General features: G+C 36.4%; 1 protein-coding gene across 5 annotated transcripts in view; it reads right to left on the bottom strand.

Moving 5' to 3' along the window:
* Positions 1-3955: 3955 nt before the first annotated feature.
* The window catches only part of NFU1 (NFU1 iron-sulfur cluster scaffold), a 31117-nt gene continuing 13567 nt past the window's right edge, over positions 3956-21505 (bottom strand). For 4 of the 5 annotated variants that reach the window (XM_058551043.1, XM_058551044.1, XM_058551046.1 and 1 more), the window contains 5 exons: positions 17437-17503; positions 13436-13550; positions 10770-10830; positions 6186-6360; positions 3956-4119 (listed from right to left, as the gene is read on the bottom strand). In XM_058551043.1, coding sequence (XP_058407026.1) covers positions 4075-4119; positions 6186-6360; positions 10770-10830; positions 13436-13550; positions 17437-17503 — 463 coding nt within the window. In that variant the 3' untranslated portion in view covers positions 3956-4074. Of the gene's footprint in view, positions 4120-4156; positions 4301-6185; positions 6361-10769; positions 10831-13435; positions 13551-17436; positions 17504-21505 lie in introns of those variants that run through there. The other variant, XM_058551045.1, reaches the window with a different exon arrangement.

Genomic DNA, 21505 nt, shown 5'->3' with positions numbered 1-21505 from the left:
TTCTAGAGGATAGAGCTTTCAATTACAAGTAATAGAAATCCACTCAAACTAGCTGAAGAAGGGGAGTTATTAGCTAATGTAATTGGAAAAGACAGGGATCCAAACAGCTTCAGGCATGTCTATATCCAGGGACACAAACAATGTTGTCATAACTCTGATTCTCTGACCTCATGGACAAGGAAATGACCTTCAAACAGCTCTACAATGACATGTTTACAGCTCACAGTCCAAGAGGACAGAGGCTTTTCCTCCACCCTCACGTTTTCTATTCTAGGCACTGATTCTGATGGGTCCAGTGTGAGTCATATGCCCCCCTCCTGTGGCAAAGAGGGCAGGACACTGTGATTGGACAGTTCCACCACATACAGTAAGCAAAAGATAGCAGTTCTTCAAAGAAAGAGGAAGGTGTTGCTAAAAGAATGAAGAAGGGACACCAAAAGATGTCCACTACATCAGGTAAACATGACCTTGATTGCCCCACCAAGAAACCTCAGGCTTGAGAACAGACGATGCTGACTCCAACTGGAATTAACACTCTCCAATACGCCTCCCCTAAGTGGCTCCAAATTTTCCCAGTAGCAGAACCTGGGGCAGAGTTTTCTAGCTCGGATTGAAAGAAACTCATTCTACTGCCAACAAATTGTCAACAAACTGGAAACCATGAGATTAACTGGTCCTATCCACTACTTCTGTCCCATAGGGTATGACTGGAGCTAGAATAGAGATGGACTGTTCATGGAGCTGCCTAGAGCTGAAAGATCACTAGAAATGTAAGGTAACAGAAAAAATACTACTTTCTAAAGTTTCTTTCAGGGAATACAGAAGTCATGTCTACATAGCCTGCAAGCACCCTGTGGAGTCATCATAGATAACTCTGTTGTGGGGAAATGGGGTATAAGGCTGAGGTTTCTCAAAGGGAGGTAAATTTCCACTGGACTAGAGACCAGCTAGCTTTATATTGCTGCATAAAAAATGGACACACATGCACTGCTTTGGCCCATGATAGTCTGGAGCAAACAAAAGATGGAAAAGATTTTTGCCCACTAGAAAGTAGCACCTATGAAGACAAAGAATGCTTCTCTCCTTCCTCAGGTAGGAATACTCAGGAGCGGTATGTGGGTCCAATTCCCTTAATGCAAAATAGTATAGTAGCAATGTGCATAGGGTCTGCAACCAGAATGCCAGGGCTCATGTCCCTGGCTTTTCCACTTAAGTTGTATGGCAACAGAATATGTACTTCTCCTCCCTGTGCCTCATGGGGACAATAATAGTTACCGTTCTCATAGGATTAAATGACTTCATAAATATAAGGTGCTTAGAATAGTGTTTGTTACATAGTGAATGCTCAACGAAAGTTTCCTATTTTTATGTATTTTGCTCTTTATCATTCTGTGTAGGGCTTCATCCTAATTTTGGTTAGTAAAAAATCCTCCAAGTGCTTGGTTTACTCTTGGCCAATAATCTTAGTTTCAAATACCGAATGAAACATCCCTTATTTATAAAGTGTTTTGAATACTTCATGTAAAAAGATCTTATACATTTTGGGTGGCTAATTGAATGATTACTTTCTTTCTTTGGGACTATCTCCGAGGAATTTAAGTATAATTTAAATATTCAAGTGGCAGGCCCGGTGGCATAGCGGTTAAGTTCACATGCTCCGCTTCAGTGGCCTGGGGTTTGCAGGTTCGGATCCCGGGCATGGACCTACGCACCACTTGTCAAGCCATGCTGTGGTGGCGTCCCATATAAAGTAGAGGAAGATGGGCACGGATGTTAGCTCAGAACCAAGCTTCCTCAGTAGAAAGAGGAGGATTGGCAATAGATGTTAGCTCAGGGCTAATCTTCCTCACAAAAAATAAAAAATATATATGCAAAAATGAAAACTACTACCTGATTAAACTATACCTTCTAAATTAATCTTTGATTGAAAAAGTGGCTCAATTAATTAAAAATGTTAATTTATTTTCATTTTAAGATTGACATTTGGCACTGCCATAAATTTAAAAAGCAGTAAAATTATTTACCAAGTCCTCCATGATGTACCAGGCTGTCTGTTAGAAGGCAATAAGCTTCAAGTGACAGAATACCCAACAACAGTAGTTATTAACAAGAAAACCTTTTATCTCACAAGATACTTTGAAAATGGATGGTTCCTCGGCTGGCTCAAAGATCAATAATGTCCTCAAGGATCCAGGACCTTTTTTTCCTTCCTCTTGGCCATTCTCGGTGGACTGGCTTTTCAGGATTACAAGTTGACTGGCACAACCTTGGACATCGAGTCTTCATACTACAGTTTACCAAGCAGGAAGAAAAGGAATGAATAGAACAAGAGCCTTAATTGATTGATTAACATTCTCTTTCTCTCCCTCTATCAGGGAAGAAAATCTTTCCAGAACTCGTCAATAGACTCTTACAGCTCATTGGCCAGAGCTCGGTCATATGTCCACACCTAGACTAATGATTGGCAAAGAGAAAAGGAGTTGAAATGACTGATTTAGACTAGTTATAATTTATCCCCTGGGATTGAGATGGGACCTACTTCCCTGGGCATATTGCAACCAAATGATAACAGAGAGGTCCTCTCTCAGTAATAAGCAGGGGTGTAAGCTGGGAGTTTCTGCAGCACTTTCCACACTGCCCACTGCCTACTTCTGCATCATTTCCAGCTAAGCACTTCCACTTCACACTCAAGCCATACTTAGCTTCTTGCAGTTCCCAAATATACTTCATGGTTTCCAGATTCTGATTACATTGCTCTGTATGCCTAGAATATTCTTCCCCACCTTTCATCATTCTTCATGGCTGCTCCCTTTCATAGAAAATCTTTCCAATACCTTGGCCTCACAGTTCTATGATTTCCTTTCTTCCAATAATCTAATCCACCACCCACCTCAGCCACTTATTTAATGGCCATACCCAAGACTTGCCATTAACTGCATCTACTCCACAATCTCAATTCCTGTAGCTTCAGCTAAAAGATGAGTTAATGTGCCTAGCTTATAAAGCCACCCAGAGTCTAACCTGAATTCATCTATAATAGCTCAGGGAACAAATTTTCCAACCCCACTGTCTGGTTCTATGAACCAAAAGAAGAAAATAAAAACTTCAATTCCCTGCATTCACAACTGCTGGAGTTCTTCTGGTTTCTATCCCTAACTTAATCTCTGTACTTTTGGGGACCAGAATTCCAGAGATGCAATGTACTTATCTTTCCTTTGCTAATATTGTCTGTAAACCGTTGTCTCTGAATTACCACAGGAAAATGAGAGAGAAGGATAACATGCTATTTGGGCTATCTGAAAAAGCAGTACCCCCTAGTAGAAAGATAACTGTCCAAATTTCTGGCATGGCACAGATTATAGATCTCTGAGTCAGAAGAAGCCAGTAGAAGAAGGACCAAAGTACTTTCTCATCTTTTTTTCAGAGAGGTTCTGCTTCATAAGGTAAAGCCTGAGCATGCTAAGCCAGTTTTTCTCAATTCACCCTGCTCTATCTTATAGTCGATGGAAATTCTGTCTACATTCTGGAACTTGGTTCTTTATCAGTTCTCAGCATTACGATTTTTCTTTTCTTGGTCTTTTAGTGAGAAGTTATGTGCTACTACGTTGGGGGCTCCTAGCCAGATACCATTTTTAAACCAGAATTGTTTAGTTGTTTCTTTTTAAACAAGGTAAAAATTCAGTAAAAACACTTTCAAACATCTCACAAAAAGCTAAGCCATTTTAGAATATTTTAAAAAGAATTCTCCCTATTAACTTCTGCATTTAAAAGTAAATAAATTAGATGGAGGAAAATGTATTTTAACCTGCTTCACGCATTATGCAAAGAGGGAACCATGAGATATGAAGAACAAAAATAAAAATATCCCTGGATAAAATCCACGTGTACACAAGATGACTCAGGATGTTATAAATAACTCATATGAGGTAAAGCAAAATGCAATATTTATGTATCATTCTCTGAACAAAGAGCATATTTTATTAATCCTCAAGTTCCTTAGCAGATTAATAATAAAAGCTTGGTATATATTATCAACAAGTCCAATTGCTGGGCCCAAAGAAAACTCAAATTATTTTAAGGTGAGTCTGCTTCTTTTCCATCTGATTCATCATCCATAACCTATAAACAAAAAACAAAGAGAATTTAAGAATTAAGAAAAGGATTAGAAATTGCTATTTCCTGATTTTAATATTACTTGCTTACCTGAAATACTCTACTCTATAACAATGTACGTCAATCCAATAAGAATAAATCTATCAATAGCCCCCAAACCACGAAGTATGCATCATAACTTGGTATCCTAACAACATAAAAACAAGGGGAATATTAGCAAATTAATTAAAGCACTGGTCTCTTTTCCTTGTCCCAAAAGAGGTTTCCAATGGCAGAGTCTCAGCTAGACAGAGAAGACTATAATGATTAACTGGTATTTCCTAGCCATAAGACTAATATAATTGACTTTTCTTGTTTTTTTAAAAAGCATCTTATTTACTTAAATATATTCTGGGGGGCTATACCAAACTGTTATTGTAAAATTATATATTAGAAAAGTGAATCTCTAAAAAAAGAAACAAAATATCATACTAGCAACTAACTATTTTGGTCCTACTCAGATAAAAATTCATTTTAAACCTTAGAAAAACAGGAAGACTTTCATTTCTAATAAGTGAAGAAAAATACTATCTTTTCATGAGTTAATATATTTACTCAGATAATAAAGATCAACGCCTTCAGAGAAGAAAAGAGCTATATAAGCCTAAGAATTTTTTTTCTCTTCACCACATCTACTACAATTAAATGCTAATTCAAGTTTATAATCTGACTGCCAATTCATCACCCCACCCTGGACAAGTGAATAAAAATACTCCTTTGTCAATCTACCAAAGAGTCAACTAACGTAATTTTTTTAAAAGGCATATAAAGGATAATGGAACAAAAATAAGTTTAAAAAAAAAAATCTAAATGAACCTGGTTCTGATCTGAGACAATCAATGGAAAAACAATTCTCTCATAGTTTCTCTTTTGGATTGAGTAAAAATGGATATATTTACTTCCAAGGAATTGATATTTTATATTCAATCTCAGCAACACCCAATCCAAAGAATTTTGTCAATCAACTCCTATTTTAGGCAGAATATTCCTAAATTTGGAATATTTCCAAACACTTATTTAATACAAACTATGTATAGAACATGTATAACACATAGGGCTAAGTGGTGCAGAACACAAAGACCTAGATACGGTTACAGGCTTCTCAAGGAACTTACCCATAAACATAAGGCTGAAACAGACACACAGACAGAGGCTTTGGACCAAAGCAGAGCTCAATTCCAAGCGGAGGACTGATAAGGACTTCAAAGAGGAGATGGCATGTATTGTACCAAAAGGACAGATTTTAATACTACCCAGAAATGAGAAATTCTTAAAGGAGCTGAGAAGAGATGCCCTCTCCTTAAAGGCACAGAATTACCTAAAGAGTTTTTTCAAATTTCTAATTTCCACAAACTCTCCCTCCTTGAGAATCTCTCTCCATAAGGCCATGCCTCTTGGTTGAGAATCCCTGCAGTGAGGGTAACTATTACTGATGAGAAGGTGCTTTGCTTTATTCCTTAGGTATCTTGGGGCAGAAAAATTTTGACATCAGGTGATAGGTAAAGCTCCATAACTCTACTCAGTACTGTTTTACTGTATAACAAAGAACGATTTCTCGATGAGCTTCTTGCCTGCATGTTTAAGAACAAGAAGTGGATAAATGTAAGAACAAGAAGTGGATAAATAGATGTAGTGGAGCTATTCTACTAAAGACTTCTAAATCTCATCTATAAAACTCCACGATGTTTTGAATCCCCTTTTCATAATTTTTCTACAACCAAAGCAGCAGTATGCCCTCCGAGTCTCAATTTCCTATATACAAAATGGAAAACTTAGTAACACTACTCGTAGTGCTACTACTTAATATGCTGTGTTGTTAGAAGATTAAATGAGGTAGTATTTTTTAAAAATGCCTGGCACATAGCAGGTATTCATAACACTAAAGTTAATTCTAAAATAAGGAGTCGTCAAGTCTGATAACAATCACAACACAATCTTCCAGCCCTTGAAGAAAATGTCAGGTCATGAATTTCTTTTTTTTTCAAATATTTATTTTAATATTAAATCTGAACTGTCATACAATATTGGCATACCTGTTCTACGCCTTCTACTTCTGGAATATAAAATTGCAGCATGTTCTGAATTCCATTTTTCAGAGTAATGATTGAACTGGGGCAGCTGGTACAAGAACCTTGGAGTTTCAGCTGTACAATGCCATCTTCAAAGCCTTTATAGATTACATCTCCTCCATCTTCCTGCACAGTTGGCCTGTGATCACGGAATATTTGTGATATATTTAAAAGAACAGAAGTTTTTGTTGAAAAAATTTAACACAACTTAGAGCTTAGATTTTATATTGGTAAAATTCACAAAGTTAGAGCTATTTTTACAACAGAGAACAATTAACTGTGGCTAGTTGCATTTGTAATTTTCTTTTTACTTTCAGATAAAATGCCAAAATTCATTCATACAAATATTTGCTCTACTTATTACATCTTAATCTTGCTTATTAATAACCTTTTTCAGCATTTAAGATTTCAAATTTCCTTTTTTTTTTTTTTTTGCTGAGGAAGATTAGCCCTGAGCTAACATATGCTGCCAATGTTCCTCTTTTTCTATGTGAGCTGCCACCACAGCATGGCAACTGAGAGACGAGTAGCACAGGTCCACGCCTAGGAACCGAACCGAGGCTGCTGAAGCAGAACACACCAAACTTAACCACTAGGCCACTGGGCCAAGCCCAAGATTTCAAATTTCCTAATAATTATAGTGATTACCTAAGATATACTCATTCACTTCTTTTGGGTGAACAGAGGGAGACTGACACATGCTGGCTTCTTTTTTTCTCAGGTTAACTTTTCATTAAAATATACCATTATTACAGAAAAATCCATAAATCATGTATGATCAATTTGATGAATTTTCACAACATGAACACACATTTGTCCCAGATCAAGAAACAGAACTAGTACCCCAGAAGTCCCTCTTGTGCTTCCTTCTGATTATTCCTCCCAACCAAAGGTAACCATTATCGTAATTGCTACCACCATTGATTAGTTTTGCCTGTTTTTTAACTTTATAATTTATAAATATAAATTCCATTTAGAAAAAATAGTATTTATTCTTTGGTATCTGGCTTCTTTTGCTCTTTGTGAGATTCATCCACATTGTTGCATGTAGTAATAGTTCATTGAATTTCATGCTGCACAGTATTCCATTAAGTGAATATGCCAGAATTTATCCATTCTATTGTTGATGGACATTTGAGTTAGTATGAGTCTTTGGCTTTTACAAATAGTGTAGCTATGAAGATTCTTGCAAATGTCTTTTGGTATACATACACCTTACTACTGGGAATATACCTGAGAGTGGAATTGCTGGATCAAGAATATGTTCAGATTTAGTAGATATGGTACTGCCAAATAGTTTTCCAAAGTTATATAAACTTACATTCCCACCAGCAGTAAATGAGAGTTCTTGTTGCTCCTCACCAACAATTGGTGTTGTCAGTCTTAATGATTTTAACCATTCTAATGGATTGGCAGTATATATTTCATTGCAGTTTTAATTTGAACATTCATAATGACTAATGAGGTTGAGCAATTTTTCATATTTAGTGGCCATTTGGTTATTGTCTTTTGTGAATTCCTGCTCCAGTGCTTTTATGAAGAGACTGCTCCAGTCTCTATTTGATTGTTTATCTTTTTCTTAATAATTTGTAGGTGTTTTAAAATATAATCTGTCATATATGTATTATAAATATCTTCTACTTTGTGCTTTTTTTTTTTTTTTAAGGAAGATTCTCCCTGAGCTAACATCTGCTGCCAATCTTCCTCTTTTTGCTTGAGGAAGATTCACCCTGAGCTAACATCCGTTGCCAATCTTCCTCTATTTTGTATGTGGGTCGCCACCATAGCATGGCCACTGACAAGTGGTGTAGGTCCGCACCTGGGAACTGAACCTGGGCCACTGAAGCGGAGCGCATTGAACTTAACCACTAGCCACCAGAGCTGGCCCTACTTTGTGCTTTGCTTCTTCCCTGTAACTGGTGTTTTTTGATGAAGAGGAAGTCATAATTTTATTGTAGTCCAATTTATATATGTTTTCCTTGATTCTTCTTGTTTCCTGTTGAAAAAAATATTTGCCTACCCAAAGGTCATGCAGATATTCTATTTTAAATTTTCTTTGTGATTTCTTTGTTGGCCATGGATCTTTTTGAAGAATACTGTTTAGTTTCCAAATATATGAATATTTTTTAGTTACCTATTAGTAATTGACGTCTAGCTTAATCCCACTGTAGAAAACAATATTCTCAAGATTTCAATCCTTGAAATTTGTTCCGAGTTGCTTTATGATTCAGAATATGGTCTATTTTAGTAAATGTTCCATGTAAACTTGAAAAGAATAAATATTTTGTTCTTGTTGGGAGCAATGTTCTATACATATTAATTAGTCAAGTTTGTTAATCATGTGTATAAAACTCCCACATCTTAACTCATCATTTTATTTACTTGCTTTATTTGTTATTGAGAGAGACATGTTAGTCTCCCACTATGAGTTTAAAATTAGTATATATTCCTGATAGAAATTACCCTTTTATTATTAGGCAAGATTTCTCTTTATTGCTAGTAATGTCTTGAGCTATAAAACACATTTTGTCTGATGTCTGTACAACTACATCAGCTTTCTCTTATTCATTCTTTTCATGCTATATATTTCTCCATCTTTTTACTTTCAATCTTTGTGTCCTTATATTTAAGATATACTTCTCATATAAGCAGCATATAAATGGTTTTATTTTTTTATAACCACTCTGACAACCTTATTTTTTGTTAATCAACCTATGTACATTAAAATATAACTACTAACATATTTGGGTTTATATTACCATCTTATTACTTTGCATTATTTTGGATCAAGTATTTTTTTATTATTTCATTTTTCTCTTCTATTGGCTTGTTGGTTATAGGTCTTTTACTATTCATTTGGTGTTTACCCTACAAGATGCCTACTTGGTTTCTCAGGATCTAATATAAATTAGTACTTTTATCAATTCCCAGCTAATGCAAGACTATAGAACACTTCCTCTTAAACTCACCATCTGTTATATTTTTCTCATGCATTTTAATTCTAGATATATTAAAAACCCTACAGGACATCTGTAAGACCTTTTTTGTCATGTACTATAGTCTCTCATGCTTTTTCCTGTATTTTCCATTCTCTTTTCTGTGCTTCAATCTGGATATTTTCTATTGACCTATATTCCAGTATACTAATCTTCTCTTCAACGGTGTCTAATGTGATGTTCAACTAATCTAATGAGTTCTTGAGTTCAGTTATTATATTTTTTAGTTCCAGAATTACTATTTATTTTTTTATAGATTCCAGTTATTTCATGAAATTCTTCATCTTGTTTTCTATTTTCTTGAACATGTTAATCAGAGGTATTTTAAAGGCCATATGTGATAACTCTAATATCTAGGTTACCCATGGATCTGTTTTATTTTCTCTTGGTCCAGTTTCTAGGTATACCTATAATTTGTGACTGAATCATGGGCAATGTGTATGAAAAACTGAAGTGACCTGGGATTATAATACATCAGAAAAGATTCATCCTATCTTCTGGCAGCAGTTCAATCCACTGTGGAATTAAGGTCACTCAATACTGGACTACAGTTTTATAAAGGCTTGGTCTACCTACGGTTTGCCCCCATTTCAAGGTTATAGTCCTCAGTCCCAACTGAGAGCCTGGATGTTTCTTGAGGCCCCACCGTCCTTGACAGATCCTAAATTCCAAGTTTTGTCACCCCTAGCACCATAAAACTACCAAAACTCTATTCAGCTTTCCAACTGCTTTTTGTTTGACTCCTTAGTCAGTTCCCCTACACAGCTAAGAATAAGCAAGTACCTTGTGGGGAGAACCTCTGTAATGTAAGGCTTACTTTTTAACTTCTCTTCTTTCTGGGATCTTGACCCTTTAAGTTAAAGCTTCATTGATAACCCAGAATTTTAATTTTTGTCTTCCCATCTCAACAAATTTGCTAAAAGCTAAATGGTTTGTGATTCTTAGCAGCTACCCTCTGCACAGCTTCTCATACTCTAGCCTCACACCAAGAATCAGCAAATGCCCCAAGGGAAGCCTCAATGTGCTTCGCTCCCCCACAGGATCTTGTTTGCTTTGGCAGCTATCTAATGCCTTCAAACAAATATTTTTTTACTGTATTTTATCTAGCCTTTCCGCGAGCTCTCAGCAGGACCACTGGTCTGTTACAAGCAAAAATGGAAGGCTGCGGTTCCCTACTCATTTAAATTTATTCTTTATGGGCAACAGCCTGAAAACAGGTAATCCTTCCCGCCTCACAATCCTCCCAACACCAAGTCACTTTTTCTCTCTAAGAAATTTGGTATTATAACAATATCAAACCTAAATGGTGACTGTGAAAGATAAATTCTTTCATTGGCTATGTTTACATCGGTTGAGTATTCTAAAATTTTGAGTGACTATAGAGAAGGTAGAGGCTTTAAATTCAACTGTCATGGTTACCTATCGTGGTTTACATTAACTTATACTTATTTTGGAACTCTACTATAATCTCATACACAACCAAAACTATACTGCTATAATGAAAATTGTCTCTGCAATATATCTGATCTCAGGTAGAAAGATGAGTACATACCGTATTCTAGTATCTAACAATTCCTTAATCATTGCCACAACTTCATCATCTTCTTCAGATCCTAAAAACAATTACAAATAAAACATATCAACAGCAAAAATTTTATATCCATGCAAGCACAAGTTTTAAAACATGATGATTTTAACTTAATGTCTCATTAAAAAAATAAAAGCATAGAACATGTAACTTGGTATGGTGATATAAGTGATTTTCGGGAAATGGAAAGATCATTCAATTCTCTGAAGAAAAATTAAGGAACACTGATCAACTCAACATTTGATGATAAAGGCGAGTATACTGAAATAACTTGATCTACTAATGATGTTAAGGTTTGAATTCTTTGGCCAATAAATTTGTAAACTTTCATCAGTCTCAAGGATTGAAAAGTAGCAGAGAAAACATATTGTCTGGATTTTCATGGAAACTTTGACACAAAAGGCACACCTATTTTGTAAGTTAAGCTACATTTTCAATTTCTCATTTTAGTGGTTTTCAAAAAGGACAATCATACTAAATAGAGATGTAAGCCTTATGGAAATTTCCAAAAAGTCCTACAAATCTGAGCAAAAAGTTGGTTTTTTCATTTTGTTTCATTTTTGTTTTTCCTTTACTCTGTAAGGTTATATACTGATGTTCACCAATGCCTTTTTTGGGGTTTTACATTTTTTTTTTTGAAACATTTATTTACCTTTGGGAAAACTATAAATGCAGATAATTCAAATTACATTATAACAAACACTCGAGTTCTGGCAACAATGTAACAATTCTTAACATTAAATTATATTAACTTTGAGTCTTTTTTTAAAAAAAAGAAATAAAATATAATAAAGCTAAAATTCTCTTACATCAGCAAACCTAAGTTCCATTCCCCACCATCAATTCCATAGGCAACAACTATCATGAGTTTAGTGTATATCCTTCTAGTACATGTTTACATTTACACAGATGAGATCACACTATATACACTGTTCTATACCTTATTTTTTCCTATTTGCTATATCTTAAAAGTCTTTCCATATCTGCATACACAGATATGCCTCAATTTTTAAAATAGATGCATACGAATGTTTGTATGGATTTGTCTTCATTTAGCTAGTTTCTTAATTATTTCAGTTTTTTCCAACTTGCTTTTTTTTTTTTTTAATTTTATTTATTTATTTTTTCCCCCAAAGCCCCAGTAGATAGCTGCATGCCACAGATGCACATCCTTCCAGTTGCCGCACGTGGGACGCGGCCTCAGCACGGCCGGAGAAGCGGCGCATCTGTGTGCGCCCAGGATCCGAACTCGGGCCGCCAGCATTGGAGCGCGTGCACTTAACCGCTAAGCCATAGGGCCGGCCCTAACTTGCTGCTATTTCTAACAATCCTGCAGCATACACACTTGTGCAAAGTATGGATCAGTGTACTTTTCCAAATATATCTACAAGATAAATTCCTAGTGGTGGGATATCTGAGTCAACAAGCTTGTGTATTTTTTAATTTTGGTAGATGTAGTCAAATGGCTCTCAAAACATTATATAAATTGTACATATATTATATATATCCATCAAGAACACATATAACTGTTTCACTTATTATTTAAAATTTGCATAAATGGTATATAAGTAAGAGTATGTAAATAAACGTACTCTTTAATTTTCTTATCACTTAATATTTTCTTTTGTATCTTTTCACTTTGATATCTCCCAACCTAGTTCATTCCTTTTAACTGCTGATATATTTTTAAAATATTTCAATGAACATGCTTCCACGTGTTGTCTTGTGTACATTTATAAGACTCATTTAGAGTATATACCTAGAAGTGGAACTGTATCATCTAAAGGTGATTACTGAAATGTATAAAGATATAAGAAAGTTGAAATTCTTATAACCGCTAAATTGTATGTAAATCAGAACAACTTTCAATACAGCATTTCTGCTTTTACAAATGTACTCTAAAGAAACGCTCCACATATGCACAAAGAGACTTGTACAAGGATGCCCACTGCAACAATGTTTTAATAGAAATTAGCACAAATAATTTGTTGAACATAAGTAAAGGAATAAATTAACTGTGGTTTATTCATATAATGGAATACTACTCAGCACTTAAAATAAATAGAGCAGAACTACATTTTTTCAAAATATTATGCTCAGTGAAAAAAAAGAAAAGCTGCATATAACACAAGTTATTTAAAGTTTAAGAAAAAAACCAATACTATATATTCCCTGTAGAGACTTATATGTGTAGTAAAAGTTTAAAAACAAACCAAGTTTACATACATCTCTGAAAAAGGAAAGAGGATGGAGGTTGTGGGGCTTTGGCTGTGTCTTTAACATTTTATTTAAATATGGGTCTAAAATAATTATGGCAAAAATTTAACATTTGCTAAATCTGAGAAGAGGGCAAATTGGTGACCATATTATTTTCTGTATGTTTGAAAATTTTTACAATTGAAAAATTTAGTTTTGTATAATAGATTCAATTTATACAGAAGTTTTCTAAAAATGATGGGTACAGCTAGTATATATGAAGTTTAGTTCCCTCTGGAATTGGTTCCAGAGCTAAATATAGTACAATGATAAAAGTCTGTATTCCTATGACTTCTGAAATCAAGACAAATGTGAAGACAGTTGAAAAGTTTTAAAAAAAAGAAAAGATAAATATTAATCACCCAACACATTACCTGCTTCTCCTGAAGATGTTTCCTCAGTAACTAAGGGTAAGCCAGATGCAAAGAAATCCATGATTGTTGCATAAATATCTGGTTTCAGTAAATTCCAGTCTAACTCTTCACTTTCCTGTAAATATTTGAAGAAAAATGGTACATTTCCACCCAAAAGCATAGACAAACACAAAACAGTACTTTGTCTCTTTTAAGAATCTTTTCCTATACACTATGCAACAGCACCCATTTCTGTAGAATACATGTCAGTTCCAGTTCTTAAAGGATCTGGCTTAAAATGAATTTCAGAAGACACCATCTTAGAACACTTCTCATTCATTCATTCATTCATCAAACTTGTTTTAAGTGTGCTGTTATGTACCATGCTCTGTACAGGAGATACCAAAATGATTAAAAGATACTTTTTCATGAAGTGAAGAGAGTTAAAATACTGAATGGATTCTCTGTGTTTAAAGAGGATGATAGGGGCCGGCCCCATGGTATAGCAGTTAAGTGAACGAGCTCCGCTGCTGGCGGCCCGGGGTTCAGATCCCCGGCACGCACCAATGCACTGCTTGTCAGGCTATGCTGTGGCGGCATCCCATATAAAGTGGAGGAAGATGGGCACAGATGTTAGCCCAGGGCCAGTCTTCCTCAGCAAAAAGAGGAGGATTGGCATAGATGTTAGCTCAGGGCTGATCTTCCTCACAAAAACAAAATAAATAAATAAAGAGGATGATAAAGAGATTCCCCATTCTTTTAAATAAAATAGGGTATAATTACTTGATCATATATACAGGATATCCCACAACCATTCAAAAAATTCAACTTACATATATTACTTAAGAGTATTGAAGAAATCCAATGATGCAACTGTAGAACCAAAACATATATGTCTTATCTATGGCTACTGCGCTAGGGCACTTGTGGACTATCCATGGGACCAGTATCCTTAAGAAAGAATCCATAACTATTTCACCTCTATATCTGGCCAACTAGTTGATTCCATAAACAAAGATAGGATTCTTAAATACCTATATAGTATTAACATTTAAGAAATAGAAGGGCAGCATGTTTTGTTTTAGTTTTTTAAAGGACAGCTCTTTAGGAGGAAAAACTATTGGATGCAGTCTATTTAGACTCCCAGGAGACTGTTAACCAGGGTCTCTGCTTAAATACAATTAAAAATTGAGTCTACAAGCATAGAAGGGACTATTTTTGTCACGGATTAAGAACCAATTTAGAGACAGTACACAGAAGGTAAGATAAACGGGCACTGCTATGGATATAAGAGCAAAACTAGTGAGATGCCTTGTGATTGGGAACGGGAACTAGTCCTAGGTAACATTTTAATAAATTATTTGGAAGATGGATCAGAGGACTACCTCAGATCTTCAGTAAATAGTGGGCTCTACTGAGTAGGGAAATTTTGGTAATAAAAAAATATTCTGAAGTTGTCTGAACAAGAAAAAAAGGCAGCATATAAGCTGCAAACACACTTATACATCTAGCAAAAAAACGTAAATGATGCATAAAGCCTCTGAATTATCAATTACAAATCAGAAAGGGAAACAGCTGATCCTGAAGATATCAGGTAAACAGAATAGTCCATTAAAAGGAAGGTAATTGAAAGAAAAATCAAATCTACTATTCTACCTATTAAATATCAATGTGTGCCCTAAGTTGGAATATTATTTATTGGTCATGTCATTTCATTAAGAAAAAATAGTGGAGCTGGAGAAATTTCAAAAAGGGTAACTAATTTATGAAGGGAAAGGGAAATAAAAGATGACTTACCAAAATCAAATCAAAAACAAAAAAACCCTATAAGATATAATCGAGTTTTCATCAAAAAAAATTTTTTATATAGTATAATACAGGCTGTATGCAAAAAAAATTTTAAAAACTTGTTAAAATAAATACATAATGTCCCATTTGTAAAATGAAGACAAGAATTACTAGTTTTAAGAATTACATAATATATGTAAGGCACTAGTACCTTATCAGACATGTTGGAGATATCAAATAAATGCTGGTCCTTTTTTCTCCCTCAAAAAACATCAAAGAAATAAAACTGAAGAATAACAAAGATAGATTAGATGTCTATAAACTGGTAAAGACTGGTGATTCGTTAACACAGATTTGCACACCATAATCCTACATTTGGGGGAAACAACTGCAAGCCTGAAAATTCAATTTAGGAAATTTTATATCATTGTTTCCTTCTACAAAAATTTCTGTGAGGGCATACTACGTGCTAGGCATTGTCAGGTGAACTTAAAAAGATGGACATTCCTTATCTTCATGGAGTTTACATTCTAATGCAGGAAAAATAAGTAATAAAAAAAACAAAAAAATATGATCAAGTGATAAGTGTAATAAAGAAAATAAACAGGGTAATGAGCCCCTGGAAGGAGTGCTACTTTCCCTAATACAGTCAAGAATTTAGAACACATAACATGGGGCCGGCCCCGTGGCTTAGTGGTTAAGTACGCATGCTCCGATACTGGCAGCCCGGGTTTGGAACCCGGGCGAGCACCGACGCACTGCTTGTCAGGCCATGCTGAGGCAGCGTCCCACATAACAGCAACTAGAAGGATGGGCAACTATGACATACAACTATCTACTGGGGCTTTGGGGAGAAAAAGGGAAAAAAAAAAAGGAGGAGGAGGATTGTCAATAGATGTTAGCTCAGGGCTGGTCTTCCTCAGCAAAAAGAGGAGGATTGGCATGGGTGTTAGCTCAGGGCTGATCTTCCTCACAAAAAATAAAAAAATAATAGAACACATAACACTTTAAACAACAGGGAAAAACATTTTACAACTGGGATACTTGCAAGAACCACCATAGCCACTGGGATTGCCACCAAGAAGGAAAATCATAATTCTCCTCTATACATAAATAGCTACAAGAGGATACTGGACCACATGTAACATGTTGCTAACCCAGTATGTCCACTTTTATGGTGCATCAAGAACTCAGAGTAATCCTTTCAAATTGCTTAAGAGGAGTTGAATGAAAACTTTTGATTCTGATGCAAAATTGGCCAAGTGATTAAGTTCAGGGCATATATACCAATTAACAGATTTAAAATACATAGCTCAAATTTAAATAGTTCATTTCTCATTAATCTATTAGACTTAAAAATGAAACAGCCCTGGGGCCGGCCCAGTGGCGCAAGCAGTTAAGTGCGCGTGCTCCAATGCGGCAGCCAGGGGTTCACGGGTTCAGATCCAGGTGCGCACCTACACACTGCTTGGCAAGCCATGCTGTGGCGGCATCCCATATAAAGTGGAGGAAGATGGGCACGGATGTTAGCCCAGGGCCAGTCTTCCTCAGCAAAAACAGAGGAAGATTGGCAGATGTTAGCACAGGGCTGATTTCCTCACCAAAAAAAAAAAAAAAGCAACAGCCTTTTATAGCAGATACCACCTCAGTTGTTGGAATGGGTAGCACATTCAGCTTGATTTTTTGAGGTTAACTAAGTGCTGCAGAACTACACAGTCCACTGCTCTTATCTGTAAAGCTCTGAAGTATTATCCCAGGATGGAAGAATGTGTCAGATGCCATAAGTGCCCACTTTGAAAGGAGATATACATTCAATCATTCTATTGGTCAAATATATAAATATTATTTGATTATTTATTTGCTTTTTTTTCCCCACTCTATCAGTCTAAATTAAGAATTAGTAAAAATAACACTTGGAAGCCCAAATTCTAGTCCTGCCAAAGTTGAGTCTTGGCCCTGTCATAAGGTAGCTATATAATCTTGGACACTGCATTTAACCTTCTGAAGCTCAAGTTTTTCTCTTTTGAAAAATAAAGGATCTGGACTATAGTTAATTTCAACTTGAAAATTCTATTAAATAATTAATTTTACAAATGTAAGAGGCAAACTTAATTTCATATTTTTAATAAGAGTATGTGTGAAATACATTAAGAATGGAAATTCTGGAGAGGAACATTTGACTCAGAAAAAACTAAAAGTACTTCACATCTTATTTTATATAATCCTATGTTTACCTTTGTGACAGTGATGAAATCTGGTCCAAAGAAGACACCTTTTACTCCTTCAATTCTAAATAACTGCCTGTGAAAAAATAAAAGTAAAATGTTTTACTATGGGAAAGTTTACATATATAGAAAAATAGAGAGAAAAGTAAAAGAACCTCCACGTACCCATCACCAGCTTCAACAATTATCAACTCATAGCCAATATTGTTTCATCCTCTTACCCTACAATCCAGCAATCCCACTCTTAGGTATTTACCCAAGAGAAATGTAAACATATGCTCCACAAAGACTTGCACATGCATCTTTATAGCAGCTTTATTTATAATAGCCAAAAAAAAAATTTTAGAAATGTCCATCAATTGGTGAATGATTAAAGAGATTGTGTATACCCAGACAATGTAGTACTAGTTGGCAATAAAGAGGAATGAACTACTGATACACACACAAAAAAGGATGACTCTCAAAAGCATTATGCTAAATGAAAGAAGCCAAATACAAAAGACTATATGGTTCCATTTACATGAAACTCTAGAAAAGGCAAAATTTTGGCGGCATAAAGAAGATCAATAGTTGGGCCGGCCCCGTGGCTTAGCGGTTAAGTGCACGCGCTCCGCTGCTGGCGGCCCCGAGTTCGGATCCCGGGCACGCACCAACGCACCACTTCTCCGGCCATGCTGAGGCCGCATCCCACATACAGCAACTAGAAGGATGTGCAACTATGACATGCAGCTATCTACTGGGGTTTTGGGGGAAAAAAAAGGAGAAGGATTGGCAATAGATGTTAGCTCAGAGCCGGTCTTCCTCAGCAAAAAGAGGAGGATTAGCATGGATGTTAGCTCAGCGCTGATCTTCCTCACAAAAAAAAAAAGAATGTTAAGAAGATCAATAGTTACCAAGATGACAGATGTGTTAACTCATTTCACTATATATGTATATCAAATCATCATATTGTACACCTTAAACTTACTCAATGTTTTATGTCCATTACATCTCAACAAAGCTGGATGAAAATTTTTAAATAACAAGTGATTGCCGTAAAAAAAAATGACCAGGGCAAGGAGGTGAAGAAAGAGGACTGAATGCAAAGGGAAATGAGGGACCTTTTGCCGTGATAAAAATGTTCCATATTTTTATTTTGGTGGTGGTTGCACAATTGTACACATTTATCAAAACTTACTGGGAGTGACGTCAGCATCATGGCGGAGTGAGCTTTCCCGTGAATTCTTCCCCCACAAAATACAACAAAAGTAACAGCCACAGACAAACAACGGAATCCCAGACAGTCAAAAGCTGGAGCGGAGGGATCCACACTGCCGCACATCTGAGAGCGGAACGTGCTGGGCCCCCGGAGGAAGTGGGGAGAGGTAAGGAGAACTCCGCTCCCTCCCCATCAGATCAGCGATCCGGTCCGCGCGGCTCCCAGAGAGGGGGGAGGGGCGGCCCTCGGCGGGAAACTGTGGCTCTTCGGGCGCTCTCAGCCAGTGGGAAACTCCCGCACAGAGGGCTCAGAGGAGCCACAGGGCTACCATCAACATCTGAGCAACCCAGAGAGCGGATAAAGAGGGGCAAACGAGAAGCCTCCCACGTCAGGGACCCAGAGGGCAAAAGAGAGAGCTCCCCCCTCCCCACAACCCGGAGTCTGCAGCTCGACCAGATCTAGCGGTCCGAGGCAGACCAGAATAAATTGGACTGGACCCGTGGATCGCAGTGGGGAAAAGAAACAAAACAAAACAAAACAAAACTGCGGATCGCAGCAGAAAAACTGAGGCAGAGCGCAGGGGGCTTAGACTACACAGCCCCTCACCACCACACAGTGGCGGCAGGTGGAAAGTGCAACCAGAGACTTCCAGGATGAGGAAAATCAAAACCAACACAGGAACCACAATGCAAAAATATATGAAATCACCAGACCAGAAACAAAATGACAAGCAACCAGAAATCAACCCCGAAGACACAGAAATCCATAAACTAAATGACAGAGATTTCAAAATAGCTATCATAAAAACACTCAACGAAATACGAGACAACACAGACAAACAATTAAATGAGATTAGGAGTTTCTTCACAAAAGAGATTGAAATCATAAAGAAAAACCTATCAGGGCTGATGGAGATGAAGAACACAATGGAGGAGATAAAGGAGAATCTGGAATCTTTAAAGAACAGAGCTGACAATATGGAGGAAAGAATTAGTACTTTAGAGGATAGGAATACAGATATACTCCAGATGGAAGAAGAGAGAGAACTAAGACTAAAAAGAAATGAAGAAAGACTCCGAGAAATATCGGACTCTATTAGAAAATGTAACATAAGAATTATAGGTATTCCTGAGGGAGAGGAGAGGGAAAGAGGAACAGAGAGCCTATTCAAGGAAATAATAGCTGAAAATTTCCCAAATCTGGGGAAGGAGCAGGAAATACCAGTAAGCGAAGCCAACAGGACGCCTATATATATTAACAGACAAAGGCCTTCACCACGACACCTAGTGGTAAGGCTAGCCAGGGTCAACGACAAAGAAACAATATTAAGGGCAGCTAGACAAAAACAAAAAATAACGTACAAAGGAACTCCCATCAGGCTCTCAGCGGATTTCTCAACAGAAACTTTTCAGGCTAGAAGAGACTGGAATGATATATTCAAAATACTAAAAGACAAAAACTTTCAGCCAAGAATACTCTATCCAGCAAAAATATCCTTCAAATATGAGGGAGAAATAGTAACTCTCCCAGATAAACAAAAGCTAAGGGAGTTCATGGCCACGAGACCGCCACTACAAGAAATACTCAAGAAGGCCCTCAGGCCTGAAAACAAGAAGAGAAAGGGAACACAAAGCTTGGAGTAAGGAGAAAAGTAGGTAGACAAAATCAGAGAAATAGTAGATCTTTACCGGAATAGGTTAGCAACCACTTAAATACTAAACTCAAAGATCAAAGGAAGAAATTCACCAAAAATAAATTTAACCTCATCACTGTAAACACACAGCCACAACACACGATAGAATAAGGTATAACAAGAGCAACTTAGAAGGGGAAGAGGAAAGTGACTGAATTGACTTAGTATAAGGAAATAGGAGGCTATCAGATAATGGACTATCTCATACAGAAGATTTTTCGCCCAAACCTCAAGGTAACCACTAAACAAATAATCAAATTAAAACCACATATGATAAACAAAGAGAAAACTAGAAGAATCATAAGACAGAACAACCAAACTGAATTGGCAGTCCAAAACAAATGGGACAAGAAACAAAGGAAATGCAAAAGAACCAGAAAATAAGTGACAAAACAGCAACATTCAACCCTCATATTTCAATAATTACCCTAAATGTAAATGGATTGAACTCTCCAATCAAAAGATACAGAGTGGCAGGATGGATTAAAAAGCAAGACCCAACAATATGCTGCCTTCAGGAAACACATCTTAGCACTAAAGACAAGCACAGGCTCAGAGTGAAAGGATGGAAGACAATACTCCAAGCTAATGGCAAACAAAAGAAAGCAGGTGTTGCCATACTCATATCAGACAAAGTAGACTTCAAGATAAAACAGGTTAAGAAAGACAAAGAAGGGAAATATATAATGATAAAAGGGACACTCCATCAAGAAGACATATCACTTATAAATATATATGCACCCAACATAGGAGCACCAATGTACATAAAACAACTATTAACAAACCTAAAAGGAGAAATCAACAACAACACAATAATAGTAGGGGATCTTAACACCCCACTTACAGCAATGGATAGATCATCCAGACAAAAAGTTAATAAAGAAATATTAGACTTAAATGAAAAACTGGACGAGATGGACCTAGTAGACATATACAGAGCACTACACCCAAAAACAGCTGACTACACATTCTTCTCAAGCGCGCATGGAACATTCTCTAGGATAGACCATATGTTGGGAAACAAAGCAAGCCTCAATAAATTTAAAAGGATTGAAACCATAACAAGCATCTTTTCAGACCATAAGGCTATGAAACTGGAAATGAACCAGGAAAAAAAAACTGGGAAAGTGACAAAAATGTGGAGATTAAACAACATGCTACTGAACAACCAATGGATCATTGATGAA

The sequence above is a fragment of the Diceros bicornis genome, chromosome 12 (assembly GCF_020826845.1).
Source record: "Diceros bicornis minor isolate mBicDic1 chromosome 12, mDicBic1.mat.cur, whole genome shotgun sequence".
NCBI classification, from domain to species: Eukaryota; Metazoa; Chordata; class Mammalia; order Perissodactyla; family Rhinocerotidae; genus Diceros; species Diceros bicornis.
Note: the sequence above shows the minus strand (reverse complement) of the source record. Positions and strands in the feature narration are given on the sequence as shown.